Source organism: Gymnogyps californianus, chromosome Z (genome assembly GCF_018139145.2).
Source record: "Gymnogyps californianus isolate 813 chromosome Z, ASM1813914v2, whole genome shotgun sequence".
In the NCBI taxonomy this organism is placed as follows: Eukaryota; Metazoa; Chordata; class Aves; order Accipitriformes; family Cathartidae; genus Gymnogyps; species Gymnogyps californianus.
Window position 1 is genome coordinate 54277658 of NC_059500.1, and position 18174 is coordinate 54295831.

The 18174-nt window shown below is 39.2% G+C and overlaps 1 protein-coding gene across 1 annotated transcript in view; it reads right to left on the reverse strand.

The window, feature by feature from the left end:
* Window positions 1–260: 260 nt before the first annotated feature.
* SLC1A1 (solute carrier family 1 member 1) overlaps window positions 261–18174 on the reverse strand; it is a 55977-nt gene continuing 38063 nt past the window's right edge. The window contains exons 5-12 of the mRNA XM_050912535.1: window positions 15554–15596; window positions 13534–13641; window positions 11936–12120; window positions 9773–9880; window positions 4305–4427; window positions 3584–3778; window positions 2931–3065; window positions 261–741 (exon numbers count right to left, since the gene is read on the reverse strand). Of these exons, the coding sequence (XP_050768492.1) occupies window positions 495–741; window positions 2931–3065; window positions 3584–3778; window positions 4305–4427; window positions 9773–9880; window positions 11936–12120; window positions 13534–13641; window positions 15554–15596 (1144 nt within the window). The 3' untranslated portion in view covers window positions 261–494. The remainder of the gene's footprint in view (window positions 742–2930; window positions 3066–3583; window positions 3779–4304; window positions 4428–9772; window positions 9881–11935; window positions 12121–13533; window positions 13642–15553; window positions 15597–18174) is intronic.

The following is an 18174-nucleotide window of genomic DNA, read 5'->3' on the forward strand; positions in this document are numbered from 1 at the left end:
TGGCACGTAATCAAGTTACAGTAGGTATCAAGTACAGTGCAATCTGTTTAGAAGGCAAGGATGTTAAAAGGGATTTCATACAGGTGCTTTATAATGTGAGTAAGAGGTGAAACGCTGTGCTACTCCTGAGTAAAATACGTTTGGCTGTCCCAGCTAAGATACCCATTTATGATCATGCTGATTCCAAAGAGGCATTTCATAGCCTCAGCAATAGTGTGTATTCTTAAAAAAAAAAAAAAAAAAAAAAAAAAAAAGGGAAAAGTATTTTACCACTGTCTTTTCCTTCAACCTATCAGCAAGGACTAAAGTCGTGAGTTCAAATTGTTGGAAGAGGTGATGAGAAGGGGGCAGAACCGGTAAAGAGAATCAGAGTCTGTGTAGTAAATCAAATGCATGTGAGATGTAATTCATTCTCAATTATCCTTTAAGCTTTTTGAGATATTGCATATGGCCATATCCTTTAGTGCTCCTGTTTTACCTGAAAGCTACTGGCTTTAGAACTGAGATGTCTGCGTGAAGGATATGGTGTCAGACTTATCTACGGCAAAGCCTCCATTGACATACGATTTCTTGGTCTCTGTTTCATCATTATCAAGTATTGTTGTTTCCAAGGCAAAAGGATTGACTATGTTGACTTCAGAGGTGACATCCATCTGCTCCAGCTCCTTTTTAGAGAGCTTCTCCACTATCCCTGTACCAAAGGCATCTCCCAAGACATTCACCATTGTTCTGAATCGATCCCTATGGAACAAAAATGTTGTCAGACAAACCATTCTGTATGTTACTTAGGAAACCCTTTTAGTAAAAGTGAGCTACTCTAGCAAATGCAGAGCTGTTTTTTTCCCAGTGCAGATTCGGGCTAATTCTGCAATTAAAAGAAAAAATCTTGTAGAACAAGAAACAGAATTTTCCCCATATGTATTTGAAGAAACCTGGAGTCACTTTCAAGACAAATTACTTTGTACAGGGTGTGCAAAACTGCAAGTCATGTCACTAGTCTGTTAGAGCAGTAATCACATGCTGTGCACAGCCTTACAAAATGTTGTAGGGATCACTTCTCAGGCCCTGAATTATGCTACACAGCTGGTTCTCTTTGTGATAAGACTGCTTTTGTTGGGAGGAGAGACTGTAGGGTGAAGCAGAAGAGTCTGCGTTGTGACTTTGGTCCTTCTAACACTCGTTTCCTCAGCCAGAGGAGCACCTAGCCCAGTACTTCAGTATTCTGGCCCAAACCCTAGAAATGGGAAAAGCTATCTTCTGTTAGCTTCTCACTGTTAAAGGGTTGAAGTACAAAGTTGTATTAAACAAGTCACTTAAAGGAATATGATAATTCTGTACTGTTGATTTTTCTCCCAACAGAAATGTGACTTGCAGGCCTTAAAAATCTGCCACTACTTGGCAGAGGAGCCACAAAACCATGCAATATAGCAAAGTTTGAAAATTGGCATGGAAGTAAGGTAGGGACAGTAGAAGGTCATGCTTCCTTGTTTTTCTTTTCAGCTACGCAGCACTGCAAGGGCTTTGTGGCAGAACGAGTTGCTCTGTCTGTGCAGAGATGTTGAGGTGGATATATTCACCAATAGAAGGGACTGCAAAAACAATAGTGAAGTGAATCAGCGTCTCATATACATATTCTTCTGCTACAACTGCCGAACTCCAGTGCTAAAAAGTGACCATGTGTTCTCCACGTGGAAAGGAAATATATGATAGGGAAAGGAAGAGGGAGAGGTAAAGTAGAATTCTGGTAGGATCAGTGTGACAAGTGAGGAAATCAACAGCACTGGGAACTTAATCTTTCATAATACTTCTTTTCTCAAAATTTTTCTTTTCTTCATTAAAAACATGAAAGTACTCCTCACACCTATGTAATAAAACCTTGGTAAGTTCAGAATTAACTAGAGGATTGTTAATGAGCCACTACTAGCAGGTTGCAAAATAATACATTTTAGGCAATAAGTACAAAAGGCCTAAGTGTTAATAATCTACGTGACATTATGATGCGCATTCCATCTGCTGAGGTGCAAAACGCACTGGCAATGATCACTGGTACATGAAATTAATCTTTAATTTGCTTTACACAGCAAGACACCTTAATCTGAAAAATATCTCAATTAGAATCAGAAACAGCTTGAGTTCTTTGTCTGTTCATGGTGGAACAGGTAGCTTCCATGTATTCGTATTGTGCCTGTTTATTTTGTTCTTACGCTCTTCTTTAGATACCTGCTCTGAGCCAGTGGTTTGTACAGATCTTCACCACCCTTAACAAAACTAAATGCGCACTGGGAAAAGAAGAGAGCTGGAGAACATGAAATGATTGTGGAGCACAGCAAACAAACCTGTTAGACCCTGTTGCAGACAGCTGATGGGGAGAATGTACTTTTGGCTGGGGCTGTTTTGTTTGGAGCAATTATGCTTATGCAGAAATTGAATTGATTCTTGGATCCATTCAACAGCCCTGGTTTTCTAGAGACTGGCATTTCTCTCTACAGCTTGCAAAATTGAGTTACGTAATCAAATAAATTCTATATATCTGTGAAATACATAGGTTGCTGCCAGAAATCCTTCAAGAAAATGATTGGAAAGGATGGGGGAGGAACAGGAATGCATTTACCTTGAGTGTAAATATGAGCCTTAGAAGAAGACATGCAGAGACTACGAAATGATTAAGAACACTGCATTGATACCAATGAAATATCATCCATGCTGAGTTACTGCAGGTCAACAAGACTTGGTCTGAGCGCTAAAGTTTGCACAGTTTAGGAGGCTTGTTCAATATGTGAACAAGCCTGGCCATAAGAATAATCTTTGTCCAATTCCTGCAGTCCTAAATGATTTTGTTGCTTTCTTTCTCAGACCCACATGTTCCCACACAACTTATGTAAACATTAAAAAAAAGAAAAAGAATTAAATACCAAGTGTCTTAAACTTACAGAAGCCAGTCAACTGCAATGATCAGAGTAACATCTTCAGCGGGCAGGCCGACGGCGCTCAGTACAATCACCATGGTGACAAGTCCAGCTTGGGGGACGCCTGCAGCCCCAATGCTGGCTGCTGTAGCTGTGACACTAAATTCCAAATAAATCCCAGAAAAGGCATTCAGAATACATGTTGCTCACAGAAACACTATTTTCTGGCACAAATAGACTTATTTCACTGCAAGAAAGAAGCCCAATGTTCCAGTTTTCCTCTTGAATAGTATCTACTCAAAGTCTGGTGACAAGTTTATGGGACAAGTCACGTACAGATATTGTTATGGTTACACTGCAGAATAACAGGCAACGCATGACTAACATGCAAACTCGACAGATCAGAGGTAGAGGCTGAGTTGGGTTTGCAAGTGTTTGCAGTGGGAGAATAATGGCAATTTCCAGAACGATACTGTATACCAGCTGCATGTCCTGGCCCATCCGACCTCATCATCAGGTTGTACAGGCAAGGCCTCGGACCGAGAAGTGAGAAAGTTTCAGTTACTTCCTGTGCTATGAACGATAATTTCAACTTTCCCATGGGGTATCCAAAGTTAATGTACCATTCATTAAAAAAGCCACCTCCAACAAAATGCATGTGATGGCTTTAGTCTTACCTAATGGTAACTATTTGGCCAATATCCAGTTCTAAGTCATTCAGTTGTGCAATAAATACAGCTGCTACTGCTTCGTAAAGAGCTGTGCCGTCCATGTTGATGGTAGCGCCAACTGGAAGAACGAACCTGGTAATTCTTTTGTCGATGAAGTTTTTTTCTTCCGCACAGCGGAAGGTGACAGGCAAAGTTGCTGAACTGGCACACAGATAAACATATAAAGTAAGCGCAAGCAACAGCATACCATTTCCCTTATGCTTCCTTTTCCTCAGAGCCTCATCTGCTCTAAGACTCAAACAGAGATCTAAGACAGGCAGGAAGGCTGCACCATGAAAAAGCAAAGTAACTTTTGTTATCTCTCCTAATTATGGGAAGAAGTAACAAAGTTAGTTATCCTCAAAATCACATGGTAAAATCATCATGATGTATGTAGTCACAGAAGCAGTGTAACAGCTTAAACTCTAGCAAGTCTGTGACTAATGGATGGCAAAGAACTGTCTCCTCCGGGGAGGGGCAGACTCTCATTTGGTGTAAGGTCAGCACAATCTATAGTGCCCCTTTGGGTACTACAGAAATAATGATGAAAGTAGTATTTCAGCCTCTAGGGGACTGAGAATTGTCCAGGTGAAATCAGGGTATGTAACAAAGTAGCAATAAAATCAGAGCACAAACAATGCAATTACTACTAAGAACATTACAGAAAATAAATGTTTCTTTTGTTTACCTGGAAGAAATCATGAGGGCTGTCAGAAGTGCCTGAGCCATCCCCATGGCAAACCGAAAAGGATTTTTCCTTACTATTATTAAGTAGATCAGTGGCAGAATTATAGTGGAATGGATTGCAAGTCTGCAAAATAAAATGGACTAGTTAAACAAATGGATCCATCTCATTGCCTTCTTTTAATAAGATGGTGATAATGTGTATCTAGTTCTGTCCTCAAGTACACTTATGAAACACTAAAGGTGACTTTAGTGACACCTATATTCAAAATTTAGAGAGTATATCATCTTAAAAAAAAAAATACAGACTAATGCTGTTCTACACTTTCCTTTGGAAGGGAGAGAGAGATTATTAATTGTCTCTCTTTCCAAAGTAGAACAAGAATTAACTAACATATTGGAAATAATTTTAAACTGATGAAGATGAGAAAACTAAAGTAATAAATAATATTTAAACTGATATGCAGAGGGTGATTTGAAATACCGCTCCAGTCTCCTGCCAAATCCTTACAAAGCAGGCTAGAGACAAATCAGAAAAACAAACCAAATGATTTTTCTAAGTTTATCTGCCTTTATTATAGAACATGCTTTGGAATTAAAGGTAAATATGGTTCCCAGTCAGGGACAGATGAAGTCCACATCTTTCTGCAGAAACTTCAAACATGATCCTATAAAAAAATCCACACTTACTTTGTGGAAAACTGTGTAAGCTTAGGTCTACAATTAAAATGTAGTGAGGCATTTCAGACTGTACAGATGATATATGTAGTCTCACCATCTTTAATGTTGTAAGATACTGAAATACTGTCTTTTGAAACTATTGATTTTTAAAATTAAGTGTGTTGACATGCAAAAGATCAAATTGTCCTCTTGACTTTAGCTGCTCAGGTGTATTTGCTTGGATATTTGAGTGGGTCTCAGGGACAAATTAATCCTTCAACTTGTGCACTAATTTTGAACATTGTGGATTAATCCTGAATGCATATGAATACAGAGCTTTGTGGGCATTAAGATCAGAGGTAAACAGCCTGCTGTGAGTATATTTGAAATGAAATATATGTGAAGGGTCTGTGAAATATTTCCTGCGTTCCAAGGTTGCAAGCAATTATAGTAACATCAGCTTCTTGTGAAAAGAAATTATCATAGCCTGGAAACATAAAGCCCAGAACTGTTGTCATGTATGACCTTGGGATTTTTATTCTGTCCTCACAAGATGTTCTTGTGAATGTTACTGTGTTGTAATAGTGCTTTATGATTTCAGAGCAGCTGATAAAGATAGCGATAAATCATGGTACCATTTGTTCTGCCCAAAATAGGCAATTAAGAGAGCAGTAGCCACAGTACAGAAATCCACAACAGCACCAAAAATCACCCACAAGACCTAACTATTTGTCTCCTTGGAAAAATTATCTTTTTAAAAGCAACAAGCATTAAAGTTTTCATTCTGTATGTGAACAAATTTATTTAGTGGAATGTAAATAACAGCACGCAATGTGTATTGATAAAATGTTGTAAAGAACTCTAGAAAGAACCTAACAACTTATACAATGGTGCCTGAGAACAAACTGAATTCTGCAGAACATAGAGAAAAAAATATAGAGTGGTATGGGTGTCATTGGGCGTCTTAACAAAATGGTGATGAGAGTAAACATTTCAAGTATGTCTACGTCTAGAAGCATACTGACTTCTAAACAGCTATTTTGAAAAATTCAGATCTGCACTTTTTTAGTTGCAGCATGAACATGGCATTATCCAAAATAAAGTATTTGTGCCTATCTGCTTTGCTACTACTGATTTTCATGAAACAAATTCAAAGTAATATTTATTTTCATGCATGAAATGCAACTCACAGCAAGCAGCAGAAATTTTTTATACCAAAAATCATAATCAGCAACTGAAAAGAGAAATTCTAATAGCATTCAATTTTAAGATAGGAAGAATCTTGTCCCTCAGAATCCCAAACTGGCATTCCTTATAGCGTTCGAAGATGCAGCTGCCTTGCTGCTTTCAGAAGAGACAAAGGCACAGGCAAGAGAGAGTCTGCTTGATGCAGCTTCCTTTTTTTTTTTTTCCACCTCAGGCTGTGAGTCCTCTGGCACTTGTATTATGCCTCCTACTTTGATCTTCCTCCTCTGTGACTGCTAACATGTCCTCATCCTGACACTGCAACCATTAAAAGTGAGAGGCTGAAGATATTTAGTGGCCAACTGGAGCAGAGGCACTGGGGGATGTCTGTTCCCTCATGGTGACCTGAATGAGACATAAAGACTGAGATGTGTTGCAGACAATGGTGGGTGAGAGCTGGTAGGCCTGAGAATGTGAAAGGTCATGAATAATAAAGCTGGGAAGAAGGTGAGATAGAAGATGAGCTGGAGAGGGAAGTTGAAGGAAAGGAAGAGGAGGATAAGACACACCAGCCATCATGCTCTTGCACGTTTTTCTTGATAGGGAATACAAGAAATATGTCTAAGATAACCTGTAATCCTCAGGATCAAGCTTAAAGGGAGGATGATAGACAGCTACAGAAGACACTGATGAACAGAACACACTGCAGACAAGGTCAAGCAAATAAGGATGAAAACCAAAAAGATGGCAGGAACAGCAGTGTTTAAGAAACTAAAACAAAGAGCACAACTTCTCCTGTTTGCTGACGTCCTGGTTTCGGCTGGGATAGAGTTATTTTTTTTCTTAGTAGCTGGTACAGTGCTGTGTTTTGGATTTAGTGTGAGAATAATGTTGATAACATGCTGATGTTTTAGTTGTTGCTAAGTAGCGCTTATCTAAGTTAAGGACTTTTCAGTTTCCCATGCTCTGCCAGCAAGCAGGTGTGCAAGAAGCTGGGAGGGAGCATAGCCAGGAGAGCTGACCCAAACTAGCCAAAGGGATGTTCCATACCATAGAATGTCACGCTCAGTATATAAACTGGGGGAAGTTGGCCGGGAGGGGTGGATCGCTGCTGGGGCATCGGTCAGCAGGTGGTGAGCAACTACATTGTGCATCACTGTTTTTTTTTTTCCCTTGGGGTTTTTTTTTTTTTTTTGTTATATTCCTTTTCATTACTATTATTATTATTAGTATTACATATTATTTTACTTTAGTTATTAAACTGTTCTTAACTCACAAGTTTTACTTTTTTTCAATTCTCTCTCCCATCCTGCTGGGAGGAGTGAGGGAGCAGCTGTGTGATACTTAATTGCTGGCTGGGGTTAAACCACCACAGCCAACAGATGGGAAAAAGGGTATTCTTGCAGGCTGGAGAATGTAGAACAAGCACCTTTTCCCTGCAGCCCATAGCCTTGTGTGTACATTGTCATCTTTGCTCCTGTGATGTGATTACAGCATGCTCTCCCTGATGGTCAGTTTTGCAGAGAACGTGCTGCTGTTAGCCCTTCTCCACAACACCTTGAGCATCACCCACTGTAGGGCATCCCGTAAGAGACAGAAATGCTGCAGAGATCTACCCTAGCACCAGTCAGGGAAAATCATGGCATGTGCAAGGGGGTTCAGTGGAACAGAGACTTTTTCTCTCCAAGGATGTAAAGGTGGGCACCCTTGCTATATACAATCTTTTTGATGGCACCTGGGAACCTACTTAAAATTGTTGTGCCTGTCAAGCCCATGGTTACCAGCTAAATGGGAGACTATATGTGGTGGTAGTTTACTTTGCTATCGAAGTACTCTGGAGAAGGCACTGTGTCTTCACACACATCTTAAGGAAGATAGGCCCTGTCACAGTACAAATAGTAACCATTAATAGGTAAACAGTCATAAAACTTGCTATCAGATCTAAAACTGTAAAACTTGCTATCTGATCTAAAACTGAAGTCAAAGGGCAGTCATAATCCAACCAACATACTCCTCCTCTGAGTTAACTGGAGTTAATAACATAGAAAACCTGCAGAAGTGATATAGTGTTGTTCTATAAATGACTTCTACCTAACTTGTGGTCATGGTCTCATTTATAATTTATATTAAAATATTAGTCTCTTGATTTACTGTCTCTTGGTAAACATCAACTTTTGCATCCTCTAAAAATTTGATTTCTTTTCCAAGTCTAAACGGAAACTCATAAAAAACTGCATTATGCATGAGACAAACATAACTTGTACTCATCTCTGTAACGTTTTGAAAAAGTCATGATTCAGTGCTATTTCTGGAGCTGTAATTTTTACTTAGAAAGTCATTATATCTCAAATGATTTTTGAACAGCTAGGCCAACCATACTGGCTTATGCATAAAACAAAAAAACAACTTTGAAATAAATAAGATTATCTAGCAAAGATTAATAAAAAAAAAAAGAGATCCTTCTTGACTATTTATAGAGAAGTCTGCATTTAAGACTAATATATTACCCTTCTCTCTGCTTGGTTGTCAGAATGTGTGTGAATGATGTTTGAAGAATAGGATGCATATGCATAAAGTTGAGGGAAAGAAGCTCTTGAACAACTTTGGATCTAGCCTCTAGACAAAATGTGAATAAATCCTTAGTATACTGAAGGAATTATAGGAGTGGATGCTAAGGCAATGAACCAAGACAGCCTAGAAGTTACGCTTCACTGAATTGGAAATAGAAATTTAAATGCATTTAACTTATTGGGACTGTAATATCCATTTATCTGTCAAAAGGGTTCTTTGTAGGATAGTCTTCAGAGATATATAATGACCTAGTATTATAACCTATATCACTTGGAGCGTCAAGTTGCCCCTTCTAAGACTCCACATCTGCAAGGCTCGACATTGTGCAGGTGTAACCTCCTCCACCCCAGACTGTTCTACACAGCCAAGGGTCTAGAAAAAGAATAAAAAAAATGTTCTGATGCTTGGCTAAGTTATTCAGATAGCAACTGCTGCTTTTGCAGCTTCACCAGCTACCTTTGCCTTGAATGAGTAACAAACAGTGCAATCCCCAGGGCTTCTCTTGATGTCAGCTGCCTGCTCTGCACTGAGGTGGGAAGGGATCACTTTCCTCTTTGGTATCATTTATTGTGCACTGCACTTACTATGCATTTGTATTGGGCAGTGGAGCTGGGCCTATGCTGGTACACCTTGGGCCCAGAGGTCCCATGGAGGTTCCCAACTTAATCCAGATATTCGTGTATTTTCAATACACTGGCAACCCCAATAAGCCGTAATTCACAACCTCACCCCTTTCCAACTTCTTCTAGTACCTAACAGAAGCATTACTACTCTCAAAAATACAGTATTACCTGTTTCAGCACCAAGCTGAGAAGATGAAACAATGAATACAAGAACAGCTGTTGCTTTTTTTTTTTTAGAATGCAAGGCAGTGACTTTTTAAAACAAAACATGCATTCAGCAAAATGTGCATTCAAAACATCCTCACATAATTTTCACTGACAAGAATTTTTGTCTCTGACCTAGAAAAGGCTGCGTGTTGTAGATAACTGAGTTGTAATCAACTGAGCTCTAAAAACTGCACACATTTAATTTCATCTTTAAGAAATGACATACCCACTTAGTACTGTAGCCATATAAAGACCGAGCTTCCGAAAGATTTCCCAGTCCTCAACTTCTATTATCTTCCCAGCAATTAAAAACACGATACCAATTGGCATATACCTAGAAAGCAAAAATAAAGCAATTAAAAATGCATTCTAAGAAATATTGCATGCTCACCATGGAATAATTTCTCGCACAGTATAACTTTTTCAAGAGATGGAAGATTTTTGTTTACATTCTATTACACAACTGAAGGGTTTTTTTATATTCTATTATACAACTGACTTTATTCACTTGCAGCAAGACTACAATAGAGGTGATGAAAAAAGATTAGAAAATCAGAGTAAACATAACCCTATGCATAGTCTAACAAGTACTGTATGAGCTGGTATCACAGAATACACAGAAGTTGGGAAGGGGTGTGGGCTTTGCCTTACTGCAGCAAATGTTTGTGCATAGCCATAAGCTTACTTGGAGGTGAAAGTTTGCAGGGCTGAGACCAACACCTGTGCATTCTGCAATCACACACAGATGGGAAAGGTCTCCTGTGCTTATAGCAGCTGCCTTGCAGCACTGTGGGTCACCTGCACAGAATAAGATTGATTTTAGGATGTTGGGATAGTACAGTCATCAGTGTGTTGCCTGATGGAGGGGTCCCCATCCCCCAGTAAACTTAGACAAGGCCATGCCTTACAGACATGAATAGCTGTATGCGCTACCGCCTACAGAAAATTCAAGGCAAAAATCAGGATTTATGCTAGCACCAGCTCCACTGCATTCCTTTCGGTACCAGAGAGCAGGCTGTCGCAGAGACAAGTTGCCACTTCAGAGCTTTGAGTAGTATAAATTAATTTATAAATTTGTGAATATATAAAATGTACCCATTTTAAAACATAAATTATAAATTTATAAAATATGTGTGTGCTATCTTACAAATAAAATAGTTCCTTGTCCCTGTGCAAAGCAGGGACTCCAAGTTCCTTCTGAGCCCTGAACTTGGTGAAAACAGAACTAATTGCTCACACTACCAGCATCAAACTTTACCTTATTCAAGACAACAGCTTCCACATCTGTAGAAACACAGGGAGCCTGTAGCCACAGCTTCAGGCACATACAAGACAATGGATAGTCAGCGTATGGGTAGGATCCTGTATTTGTGGCATGTGCTAATTCTCAGGTCTCGTTAGTGGTAGTTTGCTGCAGAGTGAAGCAGCCTATTTCATGGGGCTGTAACTCAGCTGGAGACTGAACCAGCTGCCTAGCACAGGACAAGTTACAGAATCTGATTTACCTTTGTTTAAAGGCAGCAAGAAGTGTGCAACTAAACCCTGGACAGGTTTACTGTTTTACAGGCATCTCAGTGTGCTGGGATGGAAGAAAAATGCATGGAAGGGCCAGATCTGATAAGCCACTGTTTGTGTTAAACATATGGATATGAGCAGAGTATTGCAGTAAATGGCACAAGGCACTCCACATGTAGGATCAAACTCTGGAAAGGATTGTGTGTGCTTTTAGTCTTGATCCTGTAATTGTGATCTGCATGGACAAAAGCTCTGTGAATAGCTGTGAAGTCCAACCAAACGCTATCAGATGAGTTGCTACATTTTTAAATTGTTTTTCCTGTCTGAGAATATTGTGAGAGAATCTTGTGAGAACGTTGTCTCACAAAACCTATTAGCAGAAGGTAAATGATGCTAAGTTGTATTTTGCATACCATTTTGGATTTTGCTGTGCTGTGGCTTGTATATTAATTTATATTTCTAAAGGAACTTAGCTCCAAGGACAGCTATCCTGTGAACATAATGGCTATCAGGGAGCGGTGTTCAAGACTGAGAAGGGCATGTGGATGGTAATGCTTCTACAGTCCTCAAATCACTAGTGCAGTTGTACTGGCTTGATATAAACCTCTAGCAAGAATGCCTGAAAAACTCAGGTTTCTTGTGTACCAATAGGACTGTTTCTTTAGTATATAGTAAGTGAAAGCCCTGTCTCCAGTTTCCTCGAAAGGATCAACTTCTGTAGAAAGGAAACTTTTTACCAGCCTTTCTTTTAAAGTTGTTTGCTGTAAAGCACTATACGAAAGCAAACATCAAGTATGAGTCTGCTCCTACCTCTTCAATGACAAAACCCACTTAAAGAAGTTGTTAGAAAATGCCAGCATGTCCTTGGACTTACCACATAATTATATGAACTATTCTCATTGTGGCTTCATTCAGTGCATTGAAAAAATCCACCAGCACTTGTCCTTTCTCTCCCATTTTCCCAATAACCATTCCAAAAACAAGACAAAAGACGATCAACCCCAGCACATTGATGCCGTCGGAATACATGCCCACGATTTTGTATTCTTGAGTTTTGTTCTATAGATTAGATTCAAGAGAAAAAAGTTACCATCTGAAAACACTGAATCTACTTTAAAGAGTTCTAAAATGAAAACACATTTAGATCTTTCTTTGAAAAGACACGGAGTTCTTCTGCAGTCACTCTATTCCCTTTCTGGCAGTGCCAAGGGGGCAAGTTCAGGAATGAAGGTAGAACTAAATTGTCTTTGAAAGCTTTGTGTTTTAAAGCTATGCAAGGATCTGACCAAACCCTAGCAGGGGATAAAGCACCCCTTAATTTATGTTGCCCTTTCTATAGACTTCTGACACAAAGTATGGCAAGGTCTACATATCCGCAGTCATGCCTTCAATATACTCAAGACCTACTCCCTACTGTGGAGAACAAAATACAGCTGATGTAGAATCCTTGTGGTTAGTTCCGAGTAACTCGAGGGTTTGTGTCTGGATTTAAGATAAATAGTCCATTGCGTAAGAACTGAGACAATGGTGTCCAATTTTGCCCCAAGTTTAAAATGTATTGTTCAGCTGAAATCAGTGAAATTGCATAATTTACAGCAGAATTGGACACACATAACATAAAAATCCTACTAAATAGGTAGGTATTCACACATTCCTCTGTGTTTGTGCGGTATGAACATACGAAGGAAAGGATGCCATTCTTCACTACATCCTGCTTTAGGATTTAATTAATGTCTTTTCATATAGCTTATGTTCCCATGCTCTCATTACTTTGAGATGAAATTTGGAAGGAGTATAATAAAATGCATATTGATTTGGTACTGTTCATAGTTCTGTGTTCATAGTCTATTGAATTCCTTTCTCCCTCTCCTCCACTGTAAGTGTAGGCTTTATAAACCATCAACACCCATAAGCTTTCCACATTTCTTATCAGAGGCTTCTTAAACCTCTTCCTCACTTTTGTCTCTTCACATTTTTTTTGCAGAGTAACAAACTATTAATTAACAAATGCCTTCCATTGTTTTTCTTTCCATTAAAAAAAAATTTTACTATGATTTTCCATTCCTTTCTTTCTGCAGTGCTTACAGTAATCTCACTGCTGCTCAAACATCTCATGCTGATACACATCTAGCCATTCCACAGTGACTGTTTTCTTTAATTTCTCAGCAAATTGACCATTTATTACCATATACATTCAATGGAGTATATGAATGGATTATTTTCTCACATCATCTATTATCTTTGGACTGCTTAATTACCAGTGGAGTCCTCTGGTGTTCTTAAACCTACCTGAAGATCCTCATAATCACCTCTAGCATTTACCTATTAAGTTTTGTGCCCTTGCTAAAATCTATCTATGTACCATTTCCTTCCTTTTCTCAATCACTAACCACATCAACTAAACCAAATTTATTCTATGTTCTTTCTCCCCACTTCATATATTATGAAAGAATACAGCAATAAAAGTCACACCTCTGAAGCCTCTGCTGTCGTAGCAGTTGTAACAGGTTCTTCTGTAAATGCGGAGCTATTTTTATCCACGCCAGTTGTAGCTTCAACTTTTTCACGTTTGGTTTTATACTGGAAAATTTTTTTAAAAAATAGAAGAACTTACTTAGAAACATGAGGAAACTGAAGAATGGACAAAGGCATAGCCTTTGCCCAGTAAAAATAAGGGAAAAATGAACCAATCTGACTTGAAGGTAGCAAACATAGACAAACATGTTACTTCCCAATTCATGTGAACCATCACAGTTCTGTACTTCAGATGCTGTAGATCAAACAAGTGATTCACAGATGCTATGAATTCTGCTCCCCAGGCTCTCAGGTGCCCTGCGGACCTGGTGCAATCTTGTTGGGGATGAGATACAGCTCCTGACAATGGCAAGGGGACATTTTGCTGGGACAAACAGTCTGGAGAGAACTGCTGATAGCCACCCCAGGAGAGGTCTGTAGAGCAAATGCACCTGATACAAACAGACCCCTGGTAATGTGGTTAGCATAACTAACGCCATTATATAAGGCAAACAGCCATTCTCTGTGGCTGAGCTGGTCACTTATTAGTCCCCTTTCCCCTTATTATCTGGCCCTGAAGGTCCTCTGCACCAAGTAGATGAACCAAACAGATTTCTTCTTCCCCTCCCTACTGGCCTCAAGATTGCTGGGTGCCAGGCTGACTACTCCCCTCCTTACTGCCCTTGAAGGTCCCAGGCACCCAGCCAGCCAAGTGGTGGTGATGACCTCGCCACAGAGCAGGGAAACTTAAGAGCACCCAGAGCACTGTCTGTAAAACCAAGCAGTTACAAGTCCTAAGGGGCAACTTGGACGAGCGCTGCTGCTCTACAGTGAGACCTGGATCCCCTGGTGGCCAGGCGTGCCTCCACCATCGTCTGCTTCAGCCGAGGACTGAGGGAGTGACTAGTATTCTTTTATATGTTTTTCAAATCTAGATTATGATTGTTATGTTGACACAGCAAACCAAGTATTAAGATTTGACCCAATTTGCAGAGGGTCCAGGTGATTAGAAATCATAAGCTAAGTGGTGCTATTATAAAATTGTACTACACTGATTGTGCTTATAGAAATCCTGTGCTATTCTGATTATAAATTCTGTGCTATACTAATCATAATATCCTGTTAGGAAAATAAAGCTTTAATTGTAACTACGATTTAGTGCTGTCATCATTCTGCCAAGGATCCCTAAAAGAACCTGTCTGTCCTCTTAGTGTCAGGTGACAGTAATTAACATACGGCAAAAACTACACGAAGAAGTTTTATAAAATGGAAATACATCCAGTGCTGTGCACAGCAAGACAGTTAACATCATTTCGTGGGAAAGGCTAACTACCTCACATACAAACCTCAGCTAAACTGGTGGGCAGCTGCTGGGGAAGACAAAAAAGGGAAGCAGAGAGCATCACAAATAACAGTCCAGATATTTACAGATAAAGATGACTGAATCTGAAGTAAATCTGATATACAGACAGCAGTTTCCTCTTTCATCTTGCAAATCACAAAGATGTCTCAAATAGACTCTACCAATTGGCTGCCCTTACCTTAAGATGGATCATCAGGTCTGGCAATGGACATTAGATGTGAGACACACTAGAGTGAGGGCTAAGTTATGCAGATTTCATCAGACACTGAGGGTTTTTAAGAACAAGGAAATAGATCCTCATGACATGGTTCTTCTAACTCTGCCTGTCCCAATAGGAAAAATCTTGTCTTATACTACTTGGTTTCTGTACCCAGCTCCTAAACAGTGTCTTTTTGCAAGGGATGATCAAGAACTTAATAGCTGATAACAGAATGTTTCCCATAATGGAAATGAAACCAAGATGCCTTAAAAAAAAGTCTTTTTACGGGAGATTAAGATACTCCTGGACTTCTCAGAAATAATTCTTACCTGACACAGTTTTTGGGGACATAAAAGAAGAATAATTTGTAGTTAGCAATGAAAACTACAATAGCAAAGAGGAATGTTCAAACTTACCTGTTGAAAACAGGCCTGGACAAGGTTTTCTGGGAACATATTCCTGTTAAAAAAGTAGAGGCATTTCAACATTATAGCATGATGTTGAAGAACAAGTTGTTTATATAAACAAAATGACAAAATCTGCTGCTTGAAAAACAGATCAGGTTGTGTTCCTTTATCCAGAAAGCAGTGTATTTAGCACCATCAGATATAAAGTCCAAAGAAATTAAGGGTTCAGGACTTTCAACAATCAGTTGACTGTTTTCCTACTGTTGAATTTTTGGACTTATTTTTCAGTATTTGACACTTCTGTTGGCAAGCTACTAAACCCAGTCATTTTTTTTCCCTGCTGCATCATCTCCATCATTTGTATGAGGAATACAGGACACACAATTTTTATAGGATTTGTCAAATATAGGCAGAAAAAAAAAAAAGTCTTATAAATGCTGTGCTGGAAGAATCAGATATTTGGTGTGCTCTATTGTAGTTTTGAATTCAGACATTAATCTTGGCTGATGGATGATTCCCATGTGTTATTCCAGGGTGAAGAACCATTTTCACACACTAAAAAACTAGGAAATTTGATCAGAAGTAGTGCAATCCAGTTGTGTGCCTCCTTTCCAACTGCCAATTTCAGATTCAAATGATTGCAGAAAAACGCATTAATTAGGTATTTATTGAATACCCAGTCCAGTGCAGAAAAAGGCAGTTTATATATTGAAGCAGAAGTCTTTGTCTCCCTTCCAGATCTTTCACAAACTCCTGCCTTTATTTTTCAAGTTTTTAAAGCAAGATTTCTTCAAAGGCAAGAGTAGTTTGTACAAGCCTGGGATTTTCCTTAACCTTTACAAGGCTGTCTGAATTTGGATCTTAAATCTGATGAATATAAATAAGTAGGAAAAGTAACTACAATTCCTTTAAAAGAGAATTTCAGATCTCAAACTCCTAATTTACAGTCTTAAATTTGTTTACAAGAAGTTCAGGTATAAACTGTAGCAAAACCCCAAACTACTCTGAATAACAATTCACACTGCTTCTTACTATAGGAAGATTTTTTTGTGCATGGAACTACATCAGCCCTGTGAATATGTGTGGAAATGTTCCTGTGGAAGTTACTGGTAACAGACTGCATTAGGTTTTACAATGCAGCTGATTGCACAGTTCCCCTCAGTGATTCCTGGGCAAGTGACCATAAGGAATGAGATGAGCCATTCAAGGAGCTGCCATTCTGGTCGTACACAGGCAGGAGGAGACAGATGCTGGGAAGACCTGTGGATTGTTGAATATGGGGCTTTGGGGTTGAGAACTGTTAACTATCTCACGTACAAACCTCAGGGAAATCGAGTTATTCTCAAAGAGGTCTACCTTGATCTGTGCTGGGGCAAAGATGCCTATTAAATAGGACAGTGACTTTTTCAAGGCAGATATATGCATACATGTATATATGCATGTGTATATTTTACAAATGTCAAAGAACTGCATATCTGGAGTTGCACCTGCAAATGCCAGTCGCACTTCCTGAAATAAAAAATGCTGAGAAAGCCAATTTTACATATGTGGCAGTTGATTCTTACATGACAGATTAAGTAAAAATTCTACAAAAAGAATATAGTGGGCAGAAATAGTGATACAGAACAGAGACTAATTGCAGCTGGAGGAAAAAAATAATCCACAGAAACATTCCTGAGGGAACTACTTAGCCACTATTGGAAATGCAGCCCTTTCTTGTGAATTTTTTCTGATTCCTTAAACATGTTAGCTCTGAAAACCTGCTCAAGTCTTCTGCAGACTTTTCTAGGGGTTTCCTTCTTCTAACCACTTTAAGTATCTATCATTTTCCAGGGTGCTGATGAGGAAAGACTCATTATAAGGTTGCCTTAGATACTGGGGATGCAGCAAACTTGTTGACTGTGCAACCGTAAGAAACCTTTGCATACTGCGTCTGTTACTCTGCATCCTGCTTTGAAGAGGGGAACATAACGCTGCAATTTCAGGTGGCTGTCTATGCTGGATGACACAGAAGCTGCCAGTCAGTAACCTGCCAACCATTCAATCCTTTCTGGATATTTTCTTCATAATAGGTGAACCTTGCGTATCAATTTCTGTGAAGGAGGGAATTTTTGTTCTCATTGGTTTATTAACCAAAGTCTATGGTGTAAAGAGAAATTTTTTTAACAAACTGCTTTGAACATACCCTAAAATGTCTAACCTGTTGGAATACAAGTTATTTTCTCCTTATTCATCCAAACAACATTAGAAAGCATTTTTGTTGTATTACTGCCGTGGTTTAACCCCAGCCAGCAACTAAGCACCACACAGCTGCTTCCCCCTCCCCCCTCCCAGTGGGGTGGGGAGGAGGAGGAAAAAAAAAAAGTAAAACTTGTGGGTTGAGATAAGAATGGTTTAATAACTAAAGTAAAATAAAATACACTACTAACTAAGAGTAATAATAATAATATAATAATAATAATTGTAATGAAAATTGTGTCTGACGCATCATGCCATTGCTCACCACCCGCTGACTGATGCCCGAGCAGCGATCCGCCCCTCCCGGCCAACTCCCCCCTGTTTATAAACTGGGCATGATGTCCCATGGTATGGAATACCCCTTTGGCTAGTTTGGGTCAGCTCTCCTGGCT